Source organism: Haliotis rufescens, unplaced genomic scaffold (assembly GCF_023055435.1).
Source record: "Haliotis rufescens isolate VD_foot unplaced genomic scaffold, xgHalRufe1.0.p SCAF_1, whole genome shotgun sequence".
NCBI lineage: Eukaryota > Metazoa > Mollusca > Gastropoda > Lepetellida > Haliotidae > Haliotis > Haliotis rufescens.
In genome coordinates, this window is record NW_025963779.1 from 79,884,761 (window position 1) to 79,912,663 (window position 27,903).

Genomic DNA, 27,903 nt, shown 5'->3' on the forward strand with positions numbered 1-27,903 from the left:
GTCAATACTTCTTATTGTCACTTACTGTCTGTATTGTTGTAAACCCTAATGAGTGTTTGGAAAACAAATGGATGTATATATATGTATATATATCACACAGACATATATATGAATATAGACACACACACACACACACACACATATATATATATATATATATATATAAAGAGAGAGAGAGAGAGAGAGAGAGAGAGAGAGAGGGAGAGAGGGGGAGAGAGAGACATATATTTGTATATATATATATATATATATATATATATATATATATATATATATATATATATATAGACATATATGCGTGTGTGGTCTGGCAATGATATTTATTATAGACTGATTATATCGGTCATTGTCAATACTTCTTATTTTGTGATGCCCTACATATAAAAAATAGTGCCAGAACCCTCAAAGTGATATTGGATTTTAGGAACATCTTATATCGTAGTTATTGATATCTTAGAAGACTCTCATTACGCCATGTGAAGTGGAACGGTTTTGTCAAATCGTATTGTATCCTGAATGATGATATTGGGGGATGGTTTTTTTGTGAAATTGTGTTCTAAATCTTCACTAAAAGAAATCCCCCCAATATTCATGATTTCCAACCTTTTTGTTCAGTATGTTTGATTTGTATTTTATCTGAGGTGAGACTGAAATATATGTCTGTCTGTATACGTTCCACTGCAATTGATATGTTGGTTCAAGATAATGCATAAGTGACAAACAAACTTTCCATACCTGAAAATTAATGGAGCGTTTAAACAATAGAATGACGTCACAGATGTGTTTAAATTGATTTTCGCGACACGTTTCACAGCTCCACCGCATTTCGGCCGGGTGTATTCACGGGAGACTCGTAGCGAATACGAACTCGTGAAGTATTGACGATGTACACAAGCACGTGTGGATTATCGATTGTCCGAATCCCTTCACCACAGATGTGTTTTATTAAAGGACCCCGTGGACCAAGTTTTAGGGACAAACCATAAACTGACACACTTTAAAACACAAAGGTTGCGTGACACGTGACTTTCTTACGAAGCAGCTCGTTAAATTTTCAAACATGTTTTAGCTCAGATTGAGTTTTCCTTAACCTGTTGCACTCAGTTCGTGACTCGTAGATTACTTCAGAAGCTCCAGTCAGACACGACGATCATCAGATGAGGAATATAGTTTATAAGATGCCACCGTGACGTGATGTGATGACGTACATGTCGCCTCGGTTCCCATGGAGATCCGGGTTAGGATTTGTCTTCAGCAATCAATGCTTGCCGTAAGGGAATCGGATGGTCAGGATCGCTGATTTGGTGTAGATCGATGCTTATAATGTCAATCAATGGATTATCTGGTGCAGACTCGATTATTTATAGACTGCTGTCGAAAAGTTGGATTATTGTTGAGGTGGTGTTAAAACAAACAAACATGTGTCCTTGGGATCGACCAGTTATCCTCCAGGTGGCGCGCCACCGATTTTCGGTACTAGTCGCATGGAGAGGACAGTTGTAATGCTTTCACCCACTCTGTTCAAGTCTCTAACAGTCATAAAAGCCGCCATATTTTCACGGCGATCTCATTAAAATCCAATCTCATTAAAATCAGATCTTAGTTCTCGCTACCGCTAAACAAAGATCTGAGGAAATCCCATTAGGGGTCACGTCAGAACGACCTTTCATCCGACCAATCAGAGCGTCGCTTACCAGATCCTGAAAGTGAGGTGAGGTGAAATTGAGTTTAACGTCGCGTCCAAGATTATTGCACTTATATAGCGACGTGCATGCACGTGTATGTGTGTGTGTGGCTGCTTGTACTAGTCCGGACTGATGCCGATTTATAGTGCTAGCTCACTGAGATACCATGCCGCAGTTTAACATGAATACCCCACTCAGACACAGTATACTGACTCCGAGCCGACCAGTCCTTGTTTTAGCCCCTTAATGCCGAGCGCCAGACAGGGTAACAACAAGTACAATCTTTTAACGTCTTTTTGTATGACGCGGCCCGGGATCGAACCCTGGACCTTCCGCTCTCCGGGCGGACGCTCTACCACAAGACCACGGAGGCGGTCTCCTGAAAGTGACAGTCGGAATGTGATTTCTAATCATGCAACCTCGAAACCTTTAAAACGGGGTATTCCGAACGATAGTTACGGGTTTAACGACTGAATCTATACAATCTAGACCATATATTAGCCATTCGAGAATGTTCTTTTGTTCAGGGTTCAAAGTTTTTAGCGAGAATTTGTCAAAATATGTTTCGAAGCGTAGTCGCCAATTTGAAATTAGTGCCGTAAAGCACGAGAAAGCTGCCTTCTGATTGGCCAATGTCGACTTCTTGTCAGTAATTCCATTGGTTGGTCAGAGTTGGCAAAAGGTCGGCCTGACGTGACCCGTAATGGGATGTCCTCAGATCTTTGTTTAGCGGCAGCGAGAACTAAGATCTGATTTTAATGATTGTTGATTAAAATCAGATCCTAGTTCTCGCTACTGCTGAACAACGATCTGAGGACATCCCATTGCGGGTCACGTCAGAACGACCTTTCACCTGATCAATCAGAGCATCGCTTATGAGATCATGAAAAAGACAGTTGGAATGTGATTTTTGATCGTGCAACCTCGGTATTCCGGACGACAGTTATGGACTTTATGTTTGTTTTCATACAATGCAGACCATCTATTAGCTATTCCAGAATGTTCATTTGTTCAGTTTTTAATTTTTTAATCGAGTATATGTTAAAATATGATTCGAAACGTAGTCGCCAGTTTGAAACTCGTGTCGTAAAGCTCGATTAAGCTGCTTTCTGATTGGCTATTGTCGACTTCTTGTTAGTCATTAGATTGGTCGGTCAAAGTTCGCGAAAGGTCGGTCTGACGTGACGCACAATGGGATGTCCTCAGATCTTTCTTTAGCGGTAGGGAGAACTAAGATCTGATTTAATGAGATTGATTTTCACGGTGACGGTGTATTACAACCACCATCACGTACCAATTGGAAGAGTTATGTCCCTTAGGCGTATACGTTTCAGCCGATCGTGAGTTCCAATCCAAGATTTCCCTTGATTATATTCTCTGCTTTGGACCGCATAAAGCTGACGCGCCATGGTAAAACTACAATACTGTCTCAAGCAACGAAATCGAAACACACTCCCTCACTGCTTATAGCCAGTGTATTATTCATTTGTCGTATGCAAACACACACGCTGTCAAAATAAACCATCTAACGAGACCAAGCAAATTCTATTTTTGGCATTATTTATAACTGTACAAAAAGACGACGTTCATACCGTATAGACAACGACCCATATCTTCTGGAAACAATATGACACGTATGACAAACCTATCATTGTGATTGCCAGCACATTGTTCCAAATCCTAGATAATCCAACAATTACTAATCCGGGGTTCAATATTAGAGACACTGCAATCTTGTCGCACAATATATTGTCTGTTCTCTATGTCAGTCCTATTGGTCATTCACACAACAGGCAGACGTTATTTCCCAGCGGGCAGTACTCAACTGTTGATGGCTTGCAAACATATTCTCTAGGATCGTATCATTGAAATCATTCAATTCCACTTTTTTGTTCCGTGACTCAATACACATAATGTTAACCTTTATTTATCTGGCGTGCGCTCGATGTTCTATTATTATTGATATTACTACCACTGGGAATTTCTCCACCTCCACATCCCAATATCCAGTGTGTGCTTTAGAACTGCGATGTTTGTACGTTACCATATAGTCTACACACCATTGGGATTCCAGGTGACAATTGATCCCCAGCAACCTATGCTGGTCGTAGGAGGAGACCAGTGGATCGGGTGGTCAAGCTGGGTTGAATCACAGGAACTCGATGATAGCGTGTATAACATAATGTATTCGTATAGAAAAAAATCACACCCCTCTATATACATAGTCTCTATTTATATAGAGGGGTGTGATGTTTTTCTATACGAATACATTATGTACTATGTATATAGAGGGGAGTGATTTTTTTCTATACGAATACATTATGTTATACACGCTATTATCGAGTTCCTGTGGGTTGAATCTGCGTAATCGTGACCCGACGTCGTAGATCGATGCTCGCAATAACAATCGCTGGATTGTCTGGTCCAGATGCGATTATTTTCATGCCGCCGTCATGTGCCTGGGACCCGTGAAGATCCGGGTTAGAATAGGTCTTCAGCAACCCATGCTTGTGTAAAAGGCGGCTATGCTTGTCTTAAGAGGCGATTAACGTGATCGGGTGGTCAGGCTCGCTGACTTGGTTGATGAATGTGATCGTATCCCAATTTCGTGGAGAGTGCTTATGATGTCAGACACTGAAATGTCTGGTCCAGAATCGATTATTTACAGACCACGGTCACATAGCTGGAATATTGCTGAGTGCGGCGTTAAACAACAAACAAACAAAACATATAGCTTGAATAACGCTGAGTGCGTCGTAAAACAACAAACAATCTTCACCACACGTGTCGCTTGACAGGTTCAGTGGGTAAGGGATGGGCTTGTGGTTGGAGTTACAGCTAGACTTTTAGTTTATTAATATCAGATTACTGCAAGAGAAAGCAACAACGATACAAAGGTTGGAGTCGTTTAACGCTCTGGTGAAGATCTGAATACAGGCGTGATGGCGCCAGACCAGGAATAATGACCTCTGTTATCTCGGGATTCGAACCCACAACCAAAGAACCCCTGCACTGGGTCATCAGTGTTCCTCGATGAATGAACAATACTGTATGTAGGGGACTTGATGTGGTGGATGTTGGAATTGGTAGTAAATTGTTGTGATATTAATTGGTGGTTGCGCATGGTGGGTTTTGTGTGGTGTTTGAAGACTGGAAGACGGTTGTCGATTGTGAGTATTGGGTGGTATTATTTGATATCGGGAGGTGTTATTGGGTTGTGGGTTGTGGATTTGCGTTGTTGGGTATTTGAATGCATTATTTGGTATTGGGAGGGGGTATCTGGTTGTGGATATATTGGTTGGTGTTGCTAGGTAATTCAGGACATTATTTGGTATTGGGGATGGTATTGTATGTTGGGTGTCAATATTAGGTATTGCAAAGTGGTAGTGGGATTGCGTCTGGTCGTAACTAACTTCAGCTCCTTCAACACATATAGCCTCACAGTCACAATCTCCACGTTTCACTCTTATCCTAATGTCACACAAGCTATGGATTTCTTTGCACATTCGACATTCACACAAAATCAACTCAAAATGAGTTTAGTATTCAAAATGTGAAATAATTCAAGTTCTCTGTCGTGTTTCTCTTCCTTTTGTGGATCATTCACACAATGTTAAAACAACACTTCTTGTTTCTTACATATAATCCTACCAGGAACCATTGCTGGAAATTATACCAAGTAAACAAACATTGCTGTCATGGCAAATAATCACTTTACCGCACCAAAGTGAGATCATACGTGGTTAATGCTGAAATTCAAAACACTATTACTGCTTGTTCACACCTACATGTATGTGTCCAGGCGCTAACGGAGCCCCAGGAGTGGTTGGGGGGACCGTCTATCCCACATGATCCTTTCTGCACACATCCACGGCAACAAGAGGCAGGTAGTGAGGTAACTTTAGCCAGGTAATGACAGGTGTGTCATTGACACTCCAGAATATGTACACTGGCAATAAATCCTTTGATAAAACGTGAGTTCATGGTCCTTATCGTAATGTAACTACTTAGTATTTGGTACTTAAAGTTATAAAAAGTGAAAAAATATCGTACCAATGTACATCGGTCCTTTCGTAATCCTTGGCAATAAGGTCATCTGAAGTCAAACCTGATAGACGAATATAGAATAGCTATGATCTACAGTAGCAATGAATCAGCAAATGTAGTATGAGAAAGGGTTTTATGAAGAAACAATGCATTTTCAATTGAATATAAATCGTGACTTATCGTTTCACATAAATATATGCATTAATCAATTTTTTGCGAATAATATTAATATTTTGTTCTAATTAATGAGATGAGGAAAGCTGTCTTTAGCACAACGCTGAACATGCTATGCATATTTACAGTTAAGTAAGTTACTGTTTACAAAAGAATAATTGATAAACGTAATTATGCATTAAACAGATTCTAGGACCTTTTTAAGTATGTGTTTCAAGTTTTTTAAACGCCCTTTGATACAAAAGCCAGAAAATAGAGGTGACTATAGTGTTAGCTGTTTTACACCTTTAGGTATTGCTGTCAAGCATGTGTCATAGTGGGCGTTGAACTACGAGTGGCGCAGGTAAATCATTTGTACCTGGCGGTTTTTCTTGGGATCCCTTGTTAAGGTGAGTGATGCATGCAGGATTGACAAGCTCATAGGCATAGTGCATGCATCGAATTAGTATGGAGCCGTGAGCAACTGCACCAACACAGGCTACTAAGCGAAGGTCTGTTTCTCATATCTGACACTCCCATTGTACCCGCTTTACAAACTAAGTTCACCTATTTAGATTGATAGATTATGTGATGAGAAAGAATAATTTTTTGGTGTGCTCAATTTTTTTCACTGCGGTCACCCTGAAATCCAAGATGGCCGCCAATATGGCCGCCACTTTTCTACCTAACCTATTAACTTCACTATATATCCTATTTGTTTATCAAATATTAATCATAAATCACTACTGACCATGAACAGCTCATGTGTAATATATATATATTTTGTTTGGGCACCAAATTTAACATTTTAGAACGGAATAACTAGTTCAAAATGGATGCCAAGTTCAAATTAATTATATCCTTTAATACAAAACAGGGTATTTTTTGTATGGATATACCAATCAGAACTTCAATTTGGAATAGGATAATACAAATTAACCACTTTTGGCTCAGTAAATATTCATTAAAGGTATATTAGGTTTCATAAAACTACAAATAATGACCAAAAATATGGAATTCATCTGTCAATAAGGGTGAGAAATTAAAAAGCATAGCATCATAAAACTATCTTCTGCACTGTAAACGAATACATGCATTCAGTATATTCAATGAATAACATCATTGAACAGTTAAAAACACAAATAAAAAAAACAAAACATTTAAAGTGGTTATGCTTATAGTCACTGCTATAAACAGTTGTCTTGCAAGTAGTACAGGAAGTGCTGTCTCAGAGAATGTTGCCAAGGACAAACAGACTCCACTGGAGGACAAAATCTGTTGATTTTTGCAAAATTATCTTCGTGTCGGTAAGTACATTGCTTTGTTATTGTTCACAACAGATTTGTGCATTCAAAAATACAGAAAAGAGTCTTCGTAGCTCTGTTGAACAAACATCAGCACTGCATAAATATATCACTTCTTCAAGAGATGGATACTGCAAATGCAGAGATTCTGACATCTCATAACGATCTTGGCTACCATATGCCGCAAGGAATGGCTCCAAATGTACCTTCTTTGTTTGGTTGGGACAACAATGACTACAAAAACAGAGGTCATTTCTGAGGATCATTACAGGGCCATGATACAACTGGATACATGGCACAAGCAAGATTACCTGGACATGATGCTAATCGAGAACCTCCTACAGATCAATCAGAGAATCACCCCCGAACTGGACGCAAATCCATATCTGTCTCTGTCTCTAGCATGCATCATCAACAAAAGACCCGAAACTCCTCGATATAATAATGCTGCTCAACTGCTGACTACACTGGATTCAAAAAGTGCAAAAAAGGCAGGGGACAGGATGTAGAGAGGATGTGGATCTCTGTACGCAGGCACAGTGCGCAGCTTGGCTTTTGATTGATTATAGATGTAGATCATGCATGTTTGAATATTTTATTTATTTATATTTATTGATCTATCTCCTGCTCCCTGAACTGTCCTACTAGTATGTTAATGTCATGGAGGGTGACTTAAATGTCAAATCAAATAAACGTGAAATATGAAATCAAGATTTTACAAGTAATTTCGCTTTACAACGTTGTCCGTTACCATGGAAATGGAGGGAATAACAGAGGTCAATGTTGCCTGTAGATCACCATTACCATGGTAGCCGTAGTGTAGCGGGCAATACAGAATTCAATCTGGTATGTTTACCACTGTTACCTTGGTAACTATAGAGTAGGTGGGGAATACAGATTTCAATGTGACCTGTAAACCACCGTTACCTTGGTAACTATAGAGTAGTGGGGAATACAGATTTCAATGTGACCTGTATACCACCGTTACCTTGGTAACTATAGAGGAGAAGGGAATATAGACTTCAATGTTGCCTGTAAAACACCGGTACTTTGGTAACTATAGAGTAGTGGGAAATATAGATTTCAATGTTGCCTGTATACCACCGTTACCTTGGTAACTATAGAGGAAAAGGGAATATAGACTTCAATGTTGCCTGTATACCACCGTTATCTTAGTTACTACAGAGTAGTGGGGAATACATACTTCTAGATAACTATAGAGTAGTGGGATATATAGATTTGAATGTTGCCTGTATACTACCGTTACCTTGGTAACTATAGAGTAGTGGGCAATACAGATTTCAATGTGGCCTGTTAACCACCGTTACCTTGGTAACTATAGAGTAGTGGGGTATACAGATTTCATTGTGGCCTGTTAACCACCGTTACCTTGGTAACTATAGAGTAGTGGGGAATATAGATTTCAATGTTTCCTAAAAAAACAATGTCGAATACATAAAATAGCGTTGCCTGTAAACCATCGTCTCCTTGGTATTGTCGTGGGGAATGCAATGTTGCCCTTATACCGGCGTAATGTAGTTGTACTGTGTAAGTGGAGTTGTGAATTTATTACATAACGTTACCTTAATATCACCAATTCCTTAGTAGTAGTGAATTCAGAGTTTTGACACGGTCAAGGTTGCCGCTAACGAAGTGCGCACTACGTTATTGATCACAAATCGGATACATTAACTATATAAGCAGCAAAAATACTTAATCGTAACCGTAAAGTAGCCTTTGACGTCACGTCAGTAACAAGTGTCTAATTAGGTTTATATGTAGCATATTGATTAGGGAGACGACGTCTTGAACAACATGAAAAACCGAGGGTCGATTCGACATACCTGCAGGTTTCAAAATAAACCCATAAAAATCGTTGGTGTTTTTCGATTGTTTTATGGATGTGGCGCATCCTATAACGGCAGTCACGTGACATGTCGGTCAGTCGGTAGTGAGGCAATGCACAAGCAGCACAAAACAGATGCAAGTTTGGATTCACGCCATGTTTGTAATTCGTTATCAGACAGTATATACCTTTCTTGGTCAACCCATTAAAATGATAAATTAAAAGTGAGATGAAATAAACATTTCCTATATCAAACGAAAGAATTGATGTTTATTCGACTACTTCCCTACTTCAAGAACCACTCTCTTTAAGTACTTCAGTCGTAATCGTTACTCCCTTCCGCATAATTCCGATAGAACGGATATTAAAGTGTCTATTATCTAGTTTCTAAGTAGTGTGTTTGATCGAAGCACATGGTGGTGGAAAACATACATGACTTCGCGCTTTCATTCCACACCTAGTTGACACACAAACACTATGTCAGTCTGTTATCTTCAACTTGACTTTCTGCATCATTTTCAGTAGACGTCAGTTTTAACATATGGTCTTTTCTCAGACGGGATGACCAGACAACGCGAATGTTTTCTTGATTCTCTTTGGGACTAATGACTGGTGATATGACGAAAATGCTGAAAACGATTTCTACCAAACTCGCTCAAATACTCTTACCTGTCTTATCCGACAGGTTCATCAGTTCATAACTAGTAATCATTTCTCTTGATGCAGCTATGTTATCGCACGTCCCTGGAAATGTACATATGTAGATAATGTAAATTTACGTTCCAAACAAATGTACGTACGCAAGCCTACATCTAGTAAATATACATATTCAAACCATTGCCCCAGTATATATACACTTGTAAACCTATGCCCGAATAAATGTACACTTGTAAATCTATGCCCCAGTAAATGTCAGCTCTCGTTACATCTTCAGTGGACTATTGTAACGGCCTCCTCAGTAGCATCAGCAAAGATCAGTTGTGTACATCTACACCCCAGTAAATGCACATGTATACATCTACGCCCCAGTAAATACACATGTGTACATCTACGCCCCAGTAAATGCACATGTGTACATCTACGCCCAAGTAAATACACATGTGTACATCTACGCCCCAGTAAATACACATGAGTACATCTACACCCCATTAAATGTACATGGGTATATGTACGCCCCAGTAAATACACATTTGTCTATCTACGCCCCAGTAAATTTACATGTGTACATCTACGCCCCAGTAAATGCACATGTGTACATCTACGCCCCTGTATATACACATGTGTACTTCTACGTCCAAGTAAATTCACATGTGTGCATCTGCGCCCCAGTAAATGCACATGAGTACATCTATGCCCCCGCAAATGTCAAAATTAATTTATAAACCTTTTGCCCAGTAATTCACCTCTGCAAACCTAAATTCCCTAGGTGGGTCATTTATTTCCAAAGTTGTGTGTAAGGGGGATGAGCATGTCTACAATCAGGGCATATATTAGACAGAGCAGACACACAGAAAGCACAAACATCTCCCCAACAGTTGGTTCACTCTCCGACATTCATTGCCCGTTCAAGAACATATCTTATTTACTGACCTACAACATATACATGCCCCCTACAATGTGACGTGTAATATAGTGCCTGGTGGTGTTATCAATAACGTAGCTACTTCACGCGACCATGATACCGCCTAACAAGACTGGGAAGTAACCTGGAGACCGAGTGAAGAATATTAGAGAGTACATCATTCGGCTTCATGTGTGGTATCAGCTGTTGAGACGAGGGTATTAAGCAACTTTATGACAGTAGCACTCAAATAGGTTGATAAAACTTTCAAATGGTGGATATGATTAATATGTAGGGGCAATGACAGTACACACAGCAAATAGTCATAAACATGAGAATAACTCACGTGGTACGATGTCAGATATTTATTAAACATACATAATAGCTTCATACATCAATGTCTGTTTGCACTGCGCTTGACAAATCCCGGAATAAGTAGGGAGAAAGGTATTGAAATTGACCCTGATTTATCAAATGTTGACATGTACATGAAAAATGATACACATGGATGTGTTCAATCGACGGTTTTACCAATATTGATAATAGCCATGAAGTATGTTTAACTGTTATGAGAAACGTAGACGTATAATATTGTCGTGAACAAGTTACCGAGGACTATGCTAGACAGAGTAGAAACGTAATTAGTGACTTGTGTCGAGTTGAATCATAGTCTCTGTTTAGTTAGGGCAATAATCAGCTGACTACTGTACATCTTAAACTTTGAGCTACACAAACAAAGTGGGTATTCGGTGACTAGCATCAAGCATACACGGGATTAAAGCTGGGTGATGGTAGAAATACCGAAGAAACTTCCTCACAAATACCTGGACACAACTAGACTGTAATGAATGAATAATACTCGTAATATGTCATATTGCCATATATGACGAGTAGATATCGATTTCCATGTACCTAGAATTTGAAGTGTGGATTTCCATGTACCTAGAGTTGGTAGAAATGGATTTCCATGTACCTAGAATTTGAAGTGTGGATTTCCATGTACCTAAAATCTGAAGTGTGGATTTCCATGTACCTAGAGTTGGTAAATATGGATTTCCATATACCTAGAATTTAAAGTGTGGATTTCCGTGAACCTAGAATTTACAGTTTGGATTTCCATATACCTAGAATTTGAAATGTGGATTTCCATGTACTTAGAATTTGAAGTGTGGATTTCCATGTACCTAGAATTTGAAATGTGGATTTCCATGTACCTAGAATTTGAAATGTGGATTTCCATGTACCTAGAGTTGGTAGATATGAATTTCCATGTACCTAGAATTTGAAGTGTGGATTTCCATGTACCTAAAATCTGAAGTGAGGATTCCCATGTACCTTGAGTTGTAAGTATGGATTTCCATATACCTAGAATTTAAAGTGTGGATTTCCATGAACCTAGAATTTAAAGTATGGATTTCCATGTACCTACAGTTGGTAGATATAAATCTCCATGTACCTAGAATTGGTAAACGTGGAATTGCGTGTACTAGTATCTAGAGGTGGTATATATTGGTTGGCATTCATAGATTTGGTAGACATCGATAGTCATATATCGTTAGTTTCTCAACAAGATCTACCTAATCCTACAACCGAATTATGTCCTTTAAAGTGTGTTTCGAGTGGTGGCAAAATTCAGTCCAATCTGCTGCAGGTGTGCGAATAATTGTCACCACAGAAGTCAATAGTCACCTACTTACTGCAACATATAGTTGGCCGATGTAATCTAAACGGGAGACAACTGGGTGGTAATGGTACGGTGCAATGGTCATATTTTACTACTGGAGACAATTGAGTCATTAAGGTACCGCGTTATGGCCGTATGTCACTTCTGTGAGCCACGTGTACAGTGCAGTTTATAGCTCACTTAGTTCACAAGTGTGTCTAGTATTTCACTCGTATTTATCAACACCCTGGTCAAACAAACAGTAACTGCTGACAATCACATATTTATAAAGAGCTGAGAATGGTCTTGGTGCATTGGCAGTTATTCATCGTAAGACGTCATGTAGCAGACATGCAGAGATAACAACAATGCCACAAACAATCAATTTAACGCAGCATCATATATCAAATTATGTTTATCGCGATGTCAACCCCAGGTCTTTGTTTTTTGTGGGGGTCTACTCATTTAACAGATACCCACATCAAAACATGTCAACTCACACTACTACATGTATTAACGGTCGACCTATCGATAATGATTGATTTGCAAGGCATGTTAAAAATGGTATATCACGCGAGGGACCATATGATTAAAAAGACAGATACTGTAGGGAATATCGTTCCTTATAAAACACATCAAAATATACCATGAGCGATGCAGTCTGATCATGTGTAAGGGCATTACTGTGAATAGACCTCAGGGGTATTCACCAACCTCTCATGCATAATATGTTTTGTTAGATTCATATATCTGTGTGTTTGTTTGTGTGCTGTTTGACGCCTCACATATCAATATTCCAGCTATATGACAGGACCAGGCAATTCAGTGATTGACATCATGAGCATCGATCCAGGTAATTGGTATACAATGACATGCTATTAACCAAGTCACTGGTTGCTAGGGACTTATATTCTGACCCGGAATCCCCTCGTGACCCCCCGTCTTTGATAGCACCAAGGAATCACTTACCCCTTTCTCTCTCACGATATCCTATGATCACACCTGTTTCATATAATATCTCCTGTGATCACACTGGTCTCTGATTTAATTTCCTAAGATAACAATGATTCAATCTTCTTTGATCTTTTAAAAGCAGCAACGCTGTAAAGGAATTTACTGAAATACATTTGACAAATATGCCTTTTTATTCGTATATATGTAATCTTTCATTTAGATCAAATTGTCTTTTCATTCGACTATAGAGACATTAATTTTGCATTTGTAATCGCAATTCGCAATGTAGACCTGTGCCACGTATACCTTATACATGTATATAAGTTACCTTTTATCTAGAAATTGGTCAGTACATAGGAGAGGGTTTAAACTATGATAAAATGTAAAATTAACACTGATTTTAATATTTGAAGTGCAGAAGAATCAGTTGCTAACTCCAGATTGCATTTCACAGTTTCACTTTTAGCGTCATCTCGTTTCACAGTGCATTTGATGTCTGTGTTTTGCGTGCTTTTCATGTTACACAATGTTGAACAGCATTAAACCTATTATACTGGCTGGACGCTATGGTGCAATTAAACCATATGTGCATTGATCTTATCAAGCTGCAGTGCCTGATTGTTAAATAAACCTTTTATCGCATCAACACTCTGGTGTTATCAGATTGGAGCTACGAGGCAACTATAAAAGGTGCAAGGCATAAACTGTACCCCGCTTGACATACTCTACCAGCTAACAATAGTATTTGACAATTGGAGGACTGTAATTCACTACATCAAAGGTGGGCAATAGCATATTTTAGCAGTTCGATACGCGATTACAAATAGTAAGATTATTGCTATTATCCTTACGGTTATTGTTATTTGCGTCAAGACCTTGCAACTAGCCGATTGGGTGAGTCAGGATTGTTGATTTGGATGACTGCGTGTCATCGTACCCCGACCACGTGGGACGTTGCTCATACTATCAACCACAAGCCTGGCCCAGACTCGAATATGTACAGGCATTCGTCATATAGTTGGAATATAGACTGTGGCGTTTAACAACGACAAAACCTAAGGTTTCCATTGAGAATAAAAAAGGATTATCATGTATGTAAAAAGTCATCGTTAACGTCATGATATTCAACATTATCATCAATAGATTTTACTACATATTACACATATAAATAATTATTACATGTACAGTGGAATTGATAAACACTCTGTTGATCACTATGGATACATTCGTCTTCACTTAAATCACCACATATAAAACGCTAAGGCCAGAGAATAACCAGTCTCGATTATCCGACGAAACAGATTCCATTGGTGTAAAAGGCAAAATAGCGGTGAAAATGATATGAATGGATCACTGAAAATCAGTGACGACACCAGGTATTAGCGAAGATGGTAAGCATGTCAAGACACGTTGGTTGGAATTCATCAATAAAGGCCTTTATCTAACATGTACCTTATCACATGCATTTAAGTATTCTATAACAGCACTCAAAAAGCCCTCTCTTACACGTTCTGCCCCCCCCCCCCCCCCCCCCCGAACAAAGGCAGTAAGCGACCTGTCTTGTAGATGTAAGAGTTCAATAGACGCCACGCCTTTGTGGATGTCCAGATCTTACGTGACCAAGAGGAATGGCCGCCACCTGATCCACTTAGTCTGACACAGAGATAAGAGGATGGCACATTTTACGACACCACGTCAGTCGAAACAATTCCCTCAAAAGCCAGGGATCAATATTAAGTATCTTGCATAAAAGCATTCGGAACTAATTGAGTTTGTTTGTTTTGTTCATATTTTTGTTGGCACCGAGCCATCGCCTCAGATTCCTGCATTAATGCAGTGTGCGAGCAAGAAGCTATCCGCTTGTATTCCGGGACTCATTTAAAGTTCATATAGACCTGAATGGTCATTATTCTCATATGTCCCAACAACCCCTGAACAACTATCAAAGCGATTCTCGACATGTATATTGGACTGATCGAGACTGTAAGCAAGAGCGTTTCAGAAGATATTGCGGGAGAAACGGCACCATTGAAAACTTGTCGTAGCTTACTAGCATATTTATTGAATACAAAATGTGCTATAGTGAGTGAGTGAGTGAGTGAGTTGGGTTTAACACCACTTTTAACAGTATTCCAGTTATATCACGGCGTGTCAGCTTAATGTGGAAGGAAAGTCCGAAGTGATGCAGGTCTCAGACGTTTACCACTTCGGTGAAACCCACGAGCACGGATATGGTGCTGACAAACCTAGAAACATAATCGGGGCGAACCGGGATTCGAACCCACAATCATAAGTTTCTGTCGTGCTCAAGGGATGCAACTCTGCACAGCAAATCGCGCCGCCACCCGTGCCCCCAAATGTGCTGTATATATCATATATATGATTATAACGAACTACGGTTATAACGATTTAAACTTAGTGGTCCCTTTGAGTTCGTTATAACCGTAGTTTACTGTTGTTTCTAACATTTTAAATGACTAGTCGCTACATAATTACTACAAAATGGGTTTTGGTTCTTTGTTTGTTGGTTACCGCCGCCCTCGGCAATATTCCAGCTATATGACGGCGGTCTAAAAAAATAATCGAGTCTGGACCAGACAATCCAGTGATTGGTATCATGAACATGCATCAACCATGTCAGCAAGCCTGACCACCCGATCACGTTAGTCACCTCTTACGGCCAGCATGGGTTGCTGAAGACCTATTCTACCCCGGATCTTCACGGGGCACAAATGAGTACAAATGCGTAATATCATCATGTAGCACAAGGTAAACACAATCAATTGAACAGAGTGAATGAACTGGGTTAAAGGTGATATGAGGCGAAATGGGGTTTAACGTCGCGTCCAAGATTATTGCACTTATATAGCGACGTGCATGCACGTGTGTGTGTGTGTGTGTGTGTGTGTGTGTGTGGCTGCTTGTACTAGTCCGGCTGATGCCGTTTTTAGTGCTAGCACACTGAGATACGTATACCATGCCGCAGTTTAACATGAAATACCCCACAGTATACTGGCTCCGAGACGACCAGTCCTTGTTTTAGCCCCTTAATGCCGAGCGCCAGACAGGGTAACAACAAGTACCATCTTTTAACGTCTTTTGGTATGACGCGGCCGGGGATCGAACCCCGGACCTTCCGCTCTCCGGGCGGACGCTCTACCATTAGACCACGGAGGCGGTCTGAGCTGGGTTAAAGACATTTAGAACAGTATGAAGGTATACGAGCGTGTCAGTTTAATATAAAAGGCAAGTTGAAACCCATACACTGATACACCAAGAATCATAATGGGAAATAACTTGGGATTCGAACCCAAGATTAGTACGGATCCTTGCTCGACAAAGGTACGTAACTCTGTACAGCACATTATTCCTGAACAATAAACACTCATTGATTTAAGGGTCGTTTTTCAGAAACAAATAATGACGATGTATCACGTTTACCAAATATAGTATTGTCACACAGCTTTCTGTCGGTTTGTAGTCCGGGTTAGAATACGACCCAGATAACCTATGCTTGCTTTACGAGTCGACTTGAAGGATAAGGTGGTCAGATTTGGTGACTTGGTTGACTCCGCGTCATTGTACCATCATGATAGCAATCACCGGTTTGTCTGGTCCTGATTGTGTACAGGTCGCCGTCCTATGTCTGGAATATTGCTGCGGCGGTAAACAACAAAGAATCTTGAAAGAGTTTTAATACGAAGTGTTATTAGGTTTAGCTTTGCTCGAACACGTCGACATTGCAGTAACGCTACCACGGGATATGGATCGGGGTATAACGCAACCACGTGACATGGATCGGGTATAACGCAACCACGTGATATGGATCTGGGTATAACGCATCCACGTGACATGGATCGGGTATGACGCTACCACGTGACATGAATCGGGCATAACGCAACCACGTGATATGGATCTGGGTATAACGCAACCACGTGACATGGATCGGGTATGACGCTACCACGTGACAAGGATCGGGTATAACGCAACTACGTGACACGGATCTGGGTATAACGCAACCAGGTGACATGGATCGGGGTATATGTCACCCACGTGAAATATATCCGGGTATAACGCAGCCACGTGACATGAATCGTGGTATAATTCTGTCACACCTTGTTGATAAAATCACTGAAATTATTTCAGTTTTCTTAGGCCGGCATAGAAATCCTTCCCCCTTTGTGTACGTTCTGCGCTGGAATTGTTACTGCCGTACACGAGTCCACAAACTGCAGTTCCAACCAGCCGATATAGCAGGGGGAAATACACAGACCTTTACCGATCACTTCCAGATAAGAGAAATTTATGACTGAGACCACATGACCAGGCTTGTATTCTGCTAGTTGAGAGATACTTTACACTAGAGACGTGTCAAACATTGCCCAAGCCTGTTGTCAAAACGAACCGGTCTTATTGTCTTTACCAAAGTAAACTTCAGGATTTGAAGTGTTCATAGGAGCAAGGAACGGAGATAAGACATCCCCTGCTTGTAGAAGTAAAAGGGGCAAACGGATATATCATACACGACATATTGAATTTATCACCTGAAACTATTTTCACTTCAACTCGGGTTAATTTACGACATTGTTTTGTGGTGCTGTAAATCACGCGTGCATTAGAACATGCCACTTTCAAACGTTGTCCTGAATGTGTTACTCTGTTTAATAAACTGAGGAGGGAAGTTGTATCAACATTTAATCCAAATATAAACACGAGTATTTTGACTATGTGTTACCATGTCGTGAAGTGGTTTGGGCAATATTGATTGCTCAGTGGTCTAAGGAGTTGCGCCCCTTATAATTAGCCGTGCCAGGAACCACAGGTTGTGGATTCGAATACCTGAATCGATTTCTTCCCTATGTACATGTACGTCCATTTTGGCCTTCCTCCGACATTCAGGTGTCTCGCCGAGATGTATCTCTTCACAGCTGAATTAAAACCAACCTCACTCACTCACTCATCCGATATGCTGATGCATTAACCTATAAACGATGTATAGGGAGGCTCGTAGACCCACTCGTGAACCCACTAAGATCGGACACAGGCAAATGAAGCATGTAAATGCGGTATTTTATTTATAGACAAAGGTAGCCTTGTGGTTAAAGCTTTCGCTCGTCACGCCGAAGGCCCGGGTTCGATTCCCAACATGGATACAATGCGCGAAGCCCATATCTGGTGTCCCCCGCCGTGATATTGCTAGAATATTGCTACAATCGGTGTAAAGCCATACTCACTTACTCACTATTTGTAGACAGACAGACAGACACATTTATTCAGTAAAAAAGGCCATAGGCCCACAATACAATAATATTGAGAAGGTAATATCTGCATCCGAGGGTATATATATCAAATCCGTATTCGTTTCTCATTACTCACATTTTAGATAAATACAGTTCAGTATTTTGCTTTTTTTTTGCCACAGATGTAGATCGGTTAAAACAAGTTACTGTCTGATGACAACACCGACGCCAAGGTAGCCATGGTGATGTGCTGGCCCACACTGATTGATGCCATGAGGTGAGATGAGGTGAGGTGAGGTGAGGTAAGGTAAGGTAAGGTGAGGTGAGGTGAGGTGAGGTGAGTTGAGGTGAAATGGGGTTTAACTTCGGGTACAAGATTATTGCACTAAGATAGTCGAGTGCATGGACGTGTGAGTGTGGCTTCTTGTACTACTCCGGACTAATTTATAAGTGCTAGCCCACTGAGATACATTGCCTCAGTTTAAACCCACTTAATCACAGTATACTGACTCCGAGCCAACCAGTCCTTGTTTAAACCCCTTAATGCCGAGCGCCGGACAGTGTAACAAGAAGACCACCTTTGAATATCTTTGGTATGACGCGGCCAGGAATGGCGGACGCTCTACCACTAGACCACAGAGGCGGTCGGTTTATGCCATGATGAATACCTGATTGGACAATGGACATCCACCCCATCTTGCTCGTGACTTGTATAATACATATGAACACGGACTGATACATCAACAATATCAGTAAAATCATCTAATGCATCCTGGAGTAAAAATGTTCCATAGATGACAATAACTTCCTGTTTAACGCAGCACTCAGCAATATTCCAGCTATATGACGGCGGTCTGTAAATAATCGATTCTGGACTAGACAATCCAGTGATTGTCATCATGAACATTTTTTCACGCAATTTGGATACGATGACATGCATCAACCAAGTCAGCGAGCCCTACCACCCGATCACGTTAGTCGCCTCTTACGACAAGCATAGTCGCCTTCTACGGCAAGCATGTGTTGCTGAAGACCATTTCCTAACGGATCTTCACGAGACAAACTTGTTGTAAGGTGCGTATTGACAAGGTTACAGGGTATGATTTTAAGTGTGGGTGATTAACTAACTAACAGACAGATTCCAGCGTAATAATTTCCCATAATGGACAATAATCATGAAGGTCGGTTTAATTACCCCGATCACCGTGCTTTAATGTATTGACAATGGTCACAGAATAGGATTTCCCAATGACGCCAACATGTAGTTGCGACCAAGTGAGCACTAGTATACACGGACACACATGTTCTTGGCTTATCTGCTCACGTCACTGGGTTTCCGGACAGTCGCATCATGATATATTGTTTATGAGAGTCAAACGAATTATCAGTTACTCAAATGAAGGCCGTGTATTAAATACTTGTCAGCCGTGTAATAATGCAAACAGCTGGTCCAGCACTCGCATCAGCTGATCAGTGAACCTTGACCTCATCAAACCTTTTGACAGACAGCTGACAAAACAGCTGAGCTTGTACCTTGAAAAATAGAACAAAATTACTCTATGTTTGCATTAGAATGACCCTGGGTCATGAAACAATTTTTCATGGTTCAAGTGATTAAGTTTGTAATGACGCTTCTTTGAACACGATGCCCCCTACGTGAATGCAATGTTTTCCAAAGTTTTATAATTACCAGTCTTACAAAAAATTCAATCTAGTTGGATTACTTATATATAACTTAATTAACACTTATTGTTGAAAGAGGGCTAGTTCAAAGAGATGTGTGGAACATTTTGTGACGGTGTCGTCCACGGGGAGTGTAGGGTCTGTGGCGTGCAATGTGGTAGCTTGGGGACACATAGTTCGAGTGTGCAGTCCTTGGTGACAAACACATACACACATGAAGTGAAGGATTTCACCTACACACGCAGGTGTTGCACGGATCAAGTATCCCACGAATAGCTCTCAGGGAGGATGAAGCTTATTACCAACGATTGATGGCATCCCTAATAGCATCCGTCACTGTTCACTCTTGTAGAAAGGTATCACTGTCGGTCGCATCATTTTGCGCATCTGTAGCTTATGAGAGCTCTATCCAAACCTACGTCATAGTGACCAACAACGACCAATTTGAAAGAGCTAATGCTATATTTCTAAACGTAAGCTTTATCTACAGCTGTAGGACATTACCGTCATACACACAAATACTTTCAATATATCGCTACTTTGCAGATTATATTTTCACTGCCGGCAAAAGGAAAGTATACATTCATTTTTAATACTAAAGTCTAGTATATCCCGTGCCCTGAGCTAAGACTGGCCGCTAGTTGACGTCGTTACAAGGTCACATAGTTTTATTTAAATTGCAAATGAATAATACCAGACGTCATCTAAACCATAAACTCAGTACATTTTTATATGATTCGTAGATGCATTTACTTCTTTAATTGGGGGCACGGGTGGCTGTGCAGAGTTGCGTCCCTTGGGCACGCCAGAAACCTATGATTGTAGGTTCGAATCCCGATTCGCCCCGATTATGTTTCTAGGTTTGTCAGCACCATATCCGTGCTCGTGGGTTTCACCGAAGTGGTAAACGTCTGAGACCTGCATCACTTCGGGCTTTCCTCCCACATTAAGCTGACACGCCGTGATATAACTGGAATACTGTTAAAAGCGGTGTTATACCCAACTCCCTCACTCACATACTCACTACTTCTTTAATTTGTTACCAAATTCAATAGTACTGACACAGTTACATAGGATTATTCTATTTGGAAGTGGATAATGAACGTGCAGAAATTCTGTACGTAATATGCCTCTCCAACGGGTTCTTGTAAAGATTTCACATGTATTTTCATTGATCGATTCATATAATTCATTCATTACCATTTTGCCGTTTAATCCCACTGGAATCTGTTTCGGCAGATGTGAAAGACAGATTGCTCTCTGGCGTTGACGTTTTATAAACTTCCAATTCAATCAAACAGAAACATCTCTTAAACTGATTCAATTACCACCGAAAATCAGCTCATTGAAGCATATAGTGACATGTCACCTTAACACAGTACAGTAAACTACTGTTATAACGAACTCAAACGGACTACTAATTTTAGTTCGTCATAACCGTAATTAGTTATAAGCATATATACAGTATAACTATAGCAAATAGCCGGGACTAAAAAGTTAGTTCGTTATATCCGTTAGTTCGTTATAAGCGTGTTCGTTATAACCGTAGTTTACTGTAACCCGGAAGTGTAACAGCAGGATCCAGTGTTCCCATGCCATGTGCTGTACACACCGAGTTCCTGACGACATTAAGTGGACCATCTTAACTCCAACTTATTGGGGTCATCCGGTGCGTGTCGAATTAGCCGTGACTACGTGGGGATTCCGGGCAAGAGCATAGATCCCCAGCAACCGATGCTTGTTTCTCCGTAGGGATTCAGGGTAAGATTCATATATAGGTCCCTAGCAAACTATGCTTGTCGTAAGAGGCGACCAAATGGATCGGGTGGTCAGGCTCGGTGACTTTGGTCAGCGTATACCATTTGCGTAATTCGATACTCATGTTGTCAATCACTGTATTGTTTGGTCCAGACTCGATTATTTACAGGCCCCCTTAATACAGATTGAAAGTTGCTGAATGTGGCGTTAAACAACAAACGGGCTATCCGTAATTCGAATGAATGGGTGAATATGGTCTCACGAAAGCTTTAACCATTCCAGAACATGGCGTCAACGTAACACAGTGTTTGTGTGGGCGCGGCCAGGGCCACAAACTCACATCATCTTGAACGACATCATTGAGTTCGAATTGAGGTTTTACAATACTGTAAATCAGCGGATAACACAGAAGCAATATATAAAAAACAATCAAGGAGCTAAAATATTTACCAAGATGACGTTTATCAATCTAAAATCAAGCTCACAAATTGAAATTGATTGGAACGTTCCCATTTGTAGAATTGAGTTTCAAACAAAAACTGGCCTAAGATCTAGTGATTCAGTTTCTTTATTTTATTTTCATATATTAATATGCAAAAGGTTGTGCTTTTAAGAATACTGAAAAATAAGACGTATTCTGATGATTCACTACAGGGTAGGACAAACAGAATCAATAGAGATTCGATATATTATGTTACAACAGCATTTCATGTGCTTTTCAATACAAAGAAAAAAATTCGAATCGTGTTACACAAGGCATCAGAAGTGCACAACACTTTATGTGTAAAATAGTAATAGTGGTAATACATATACGAGTGGATGACACTGGCAGTCCAGACAATAAATAAAAGAGACAAAATTCATATGACGTTTGAATTCATGACCCGTGAAGATTCCGGGGTTGAATAGGTCTTCAGCAACCAATGCTTGCCGTAAAAGGTGACTATGCTTGTCGTAAGAGGCGACTAACGGGATCGGTTGGTCGGGCTCGCTGTCTTGGTTGATGCATGTCATCGATCCCAGTTGCGTGGATCGATGCGCACGATGTCAACCACTGGATTGTCTGGTCCAGACTCGATTATTTGCAGACCGCCGTCATAAAGCTGGAATATTGCTAAGTGCGGCGTTAAACAACAAACCAACCAACCATTCAAGGCGCCCTTATCTTAGAGGCTATAGTAAACGAACTGTTTGACATTTACATGACCTTCATATTTATTAAAATATTGTGTACTTACAGCATATTAACTAGATACTTGGGATGCCTTATATAGCCAGTATATGCATATGTAACAAATAGTACATTCCTAATAAAGCGCTATGTTATACAGGACCGAATCCTCCCCACCCACCACCCACCGTGTACTTTTGTGGAAAATAAATGCTGTTTTAACCACATGTATACTGTGATTAACATGTTGTGATCGATAGGACACAACGAACGCTATATACATGGACACATAAACAAAACAACATGACATTTCTAGGTCGGCGTAAGGGCTTCTAGATGACCCGTTTTTCCGTCGTACACATAACGACATTGCAAAGAACCATATTGTCAGGATTTTAAAAATGTGTCCACCGAGTCTTAGTATCAGATTAAAACCATGATTTCCCGGTGTCAAGAAGTGTTCCCTGCACTATCCGACCTTACGTTCGTATTTGATAGATTGTCAGCTTAACATTCCTTACGTCAGTCATATCAGCCAGTTTTAACGACTTACCTTGTGCATGATTTATAATGATACTGATAAGAGGTGCCTTTTAGTAACCAAGTTGTGTTTACTAAGTTCCAAATAAGCACTCTGACCACAGATAACGATGTGTTCTAAATCAACATTTTCATTGATAATATTTGTATTTAGGACATTGTAACACACAACTGGAATATTTTACAATTAGTGTACAGGCTTCTGGAAATGTGACATCGTAAAATATATATGCATTGTTCTCGTGTTATATACTGTGTATGTACCTTGATAATATTTTGTCTGATTTTGTCAATGTCTATCAGATAGCTTCTAACCTGAACGTGATGTTGCTAGGCAAAGGTCACCTTAATTGTTTGTTGGACTATATGCTTGTACCTCGCGGAGGTTCTGTTATGGAACATAGTCACGTACACACTAGCATGCTGTCTGGGTATTAAACTGTTTTCAAACACAGTACCCTTTTTGTTATGTGCTAAAGGGGGCACGGTTGGTCCAGTGGTCTAAGGCGCGGCAATTCGCTGTGCAGAGTCGCGTCCCTTAGCCGTGTCGCGTTTTCAAATCCCGGATTCTCTCTGATAATTGTTCCAGGTTTATCGGCCCGTGCTCGTGGGTTTCATCAAAGTGGTAAACGGACACGCCATCATGTAACTATTCGATGCATCATTTAACCTGAACTACCCCACTCTACTTATCAAGTAAGTATCGTAGACGAGTATTAGAAGACGATCTTTTAACGGTCGGTTATGAAAGCAATCCCTTATCAGTCGGTTATTAAAACAGCCTTAGGATTGAATAACCATCCGATCGTCATGGTAGTGAATATTGTCAGTATTGACCCTCTGAAAAATTGATGAATTTTATTTGTAACATTATGGTCACAATAGTATTGCCGACAATATTGCTGCCTGTCTATCAATGGGGTCCATTGATGCGTACGATGTCTCTTTATGAATAAAACATGTTAAGAAGAGTTGAAATACGTACCCAGTCGGGTAAGAAGATACAGTGTTTCCCTGTCACGACGTAATGGAGCATGGAGGACACCCGTTCATTGCCACTCCCTATATTTACCTTCTGGGACATAAGCCGGCCAGGGGGGCAGACTTCGATGTATTATCATATGTTGTAAACAATGTATCAGAATTAGATAGTATGGCATGGGCACATTGGGACATTGTGTTGAGTATATTAGCGCATGTGAGTAGAGCGCAGGGATAGATGTTTGCTCTAGATAAATTGTTGAAGAAACATCGATTTGCCTAATGTGCTAATGCATACTTTGTTTGTTTACACATTTTCCATTAATGCGCTCGATCAACCGTTTCAGTGCATTTTAGGATTGCCTTGGTGTGCATGATGTCACAAAGTCAAGATAATAAGTGGCAATTTACAATAAAGTGCAGATTTCTTTTAATCTATAAATTGAACATCAATATAAATTTTATAGAAACATCAAGTAATGTATTGATATTTCCTTTATTGTCATGTGAAATAATGCCCTACACGTTTGTTGAGGTTGTAAGGTTAAAGATATTGAGTTCCTGTCAGTGAGTGAGTATGGTTTTACGCCGCTTTTAGCAATATTACAGCAATATCACGGCGGGGAACACCAGAAATGGGCTTCTCACATTGTACCCATGTCGGGAATTCATGTCATGTTACGGGTACAAGGTGACACAAGTTCCGGCCACGGGTAGAAATTAAGGTACATTAAGGATAAATACCAGGTTCTGATGCAAGCAATTCTTACAAGCGTCCCTTCTTCTGCAAGACAGTCACAAAGGCAATGACTATGCGATGTAAAATGGGTCAAACGAAAGCAAATTTATATATAATACAACTCGTTAAGAGGTCTCCTAAATACCGTTAAACTTATTAATCACATATTAATCGACATTAACAGTACATCAGATAGAGACAAAGAACAAAGGAGTTGCTGGACTGTGAACGTTTTTACCTCTTGACATTTCTCACATTCTACATACAATGCTATTATCGTCAACCTAGAAAGTAAAACGGTCATAAAGCTACACAGATGAGCCACAAAACAACAGTGTGCCTAACTATTCACCAAGGGCTTGTAATGCAGTCAAATTGATAGCAAACATGAACAAATACATACTAGCGTATTTTATCGCCGCGGAGCCCACAAATATGATGCTAAGAACCGGTACACATTTCATACACTCTATACATGGAACTCTATACTCATTCGAAGAATAATAAATGTTGGTGTCGGACCGGGTTAACAATGCTGTGACGTATCAATAATGGGCGACCCTGAACTAAACTTGTACCTAAAGAGAAATTCCGCAGGACGGAACGCGTATGCCTGTATGTGCTACCGGTTATACTCAGTTTCTAAACATTTCCATGCATATGAATAAATAATATCTTGGTTGTAATAGGAGATGTCGTACACCTGCCGCTTGCTAGTGTCTACATACTAGCAACTCTAAACGTAAATCTGCTTTTGGCCTACTCTTGCCAGATATGTACAGACGTAGCAAGTACGATTTATACGCGGTATCAAGCATCATTGGCGACATTGCAGTAAATTTACAAACGTTTTAATTTTTTATACAGGGACATAATGTCATCGTGGAATAATGGTACAAGGGCAAGGTCATCCGTTATATATATATATATATATATTCCGGCAACCAAACAGTGTCGTCCAGTCGCTAGAGTTAAAACTGGAGTCACTGGGTCGATAAAAATCTTTAACATGTCCCATGACTGAGTCTCCACATTTCTAGATTCGCTAGTTTTACAGTGTCTTGCGTTCTGTCCCACGGAGACGTGTCTCGTTGCTGTTAATAATTCATCTGCCACAAATTTCATGTTGCCAGGCTTTCTGTCATGTCAGTACTGCCTTCCCTTTGCCATGTTCTTCTGTACATGTTGACAGATCCTGATTGCCTAAACTGTTTAATGTCAGGAAATCCTCCAACGTCCATTAGAAGAAACAATTGGATGTTTCCCAGTCACGGATCAATTTACATCCTGAAAAACAAAATTCTATCGATTCTTTCTCTTTTAGTAATATGGTATGACCTTGTCTTGTGAACAAGATTTGAAGATCGGCTTCCCTTGACTGGTTGGACTAGCGTATCAAAATGAATACAGTATAAGACGTCTGTGGTTGTTTGTGTGTATGGATGTCAGTCTTGGTGAGTGGTGACTGTCTTTGTTTTTAAGATGAAGGAAGACAAAAAAATACATATCGGAATTATTTTGATTAGGCATTAAAGAAGTGATGAACATGACCATATTTCTAACCATCGAATCACACCAACCATAAACACATTAAGGTTTAATCCCAATAAACATGCCTACATAGTGTATCGGAATCTCACGTGTATCAGAATCCATGATTAAAGTGTAGCATCACAACTCAGGTATGTTTCGTTCCTGAAAAGGAATGTGTTCATTTGGCCATTTTGGCGAACGTTTCATCCTGAAACAAATATACAAATTGTCAATATAAGATATAAGTATTCTTACCTGTGCTTCTTAAATTTGGTCTTTCCTGCTGCCACATATTTGCCTTCTGGAGACAGTTCCTGGAAGCGGTCGACTTTGTGCCCGCCTTGCGGAGTGAAAATGTTCCTCACCGCCCCAAACGACGGCTTCAGAGAATCAGTCAGATGGTCCAAGCAGGCAGTGAAATTGCGATTCCGTTTTAAATTGAATAAAACTTTCTTTCCCGGAAACTTATCATCCCCATTGATGTAGAACACAGTGGAAATACCGGGTGTAGATCCGTTCATGTAATGTGGTTCCATCTCCATCGCAACCTGCGGGAAGCGGGAAGCGCTCACCTGTCGTCTGCTACCTCAATCGTCAGCTCTCTACAAATATCGGCAAATCTCGCGGCTGACACGACCAGAGGAAATACGGCGTATCCACGCTGTTGCTAAGCAAAATAAACTCGGTTTTGGAGTCTGAATGAATATGTAGTCAAATCGAACTGTTTAAAAACTGCCGGAGAGCATGCGATTTTAAAGCGTGTCGCGCCATTTTGAACTGGGCAGTTTGTTTGCATTGGATATGTGAGTCTTTCATTCGTGTTTAACATGTACACCGCTGGGTGTGCGATAAGTGGACCCTGTATTGAGTCTACCCAGGGTAATTTGAAAGAGGCCATTGATAGTCTGATAGCAATGTCGTATATACTGAAAAAAACCTTGCCACAATTATTTTCTGTAGTGAGCAGGGGGTCGAATAATTCTTTTAGTGTGTAGCTTCATGTATATAATTAAGTCATATGTGATCTTACACAAAGGGGTAAGGC

General features: G+C 40.2%; 1 protein-coding gene across 1 annotated transcript in view; it reads right to left on the reverse strand.

Moving 5' to 3' along the window:
- Positions 1-27,649, reverse strand: part of LOC124143765 (doublecortin domain-containing protein 2-like) — a 136,348-nt gene extending 108,699 nt beyond the window's left edge. The window contains exon 1 of the mRNA XM_046512852.2: positions 27,114-27,649. Within this exon, the coding sequence (XP_046368808.2) occupies positions 27,114-27,400 (287 nt within the window). The 5' untranslated portion in view covers positions 27,401-27,649. The remainder of the gene's footprint in view (positions 1-27,113) is intronic.
- Positions 27,650-27,903: the final 254 nt, after the last annotated feature.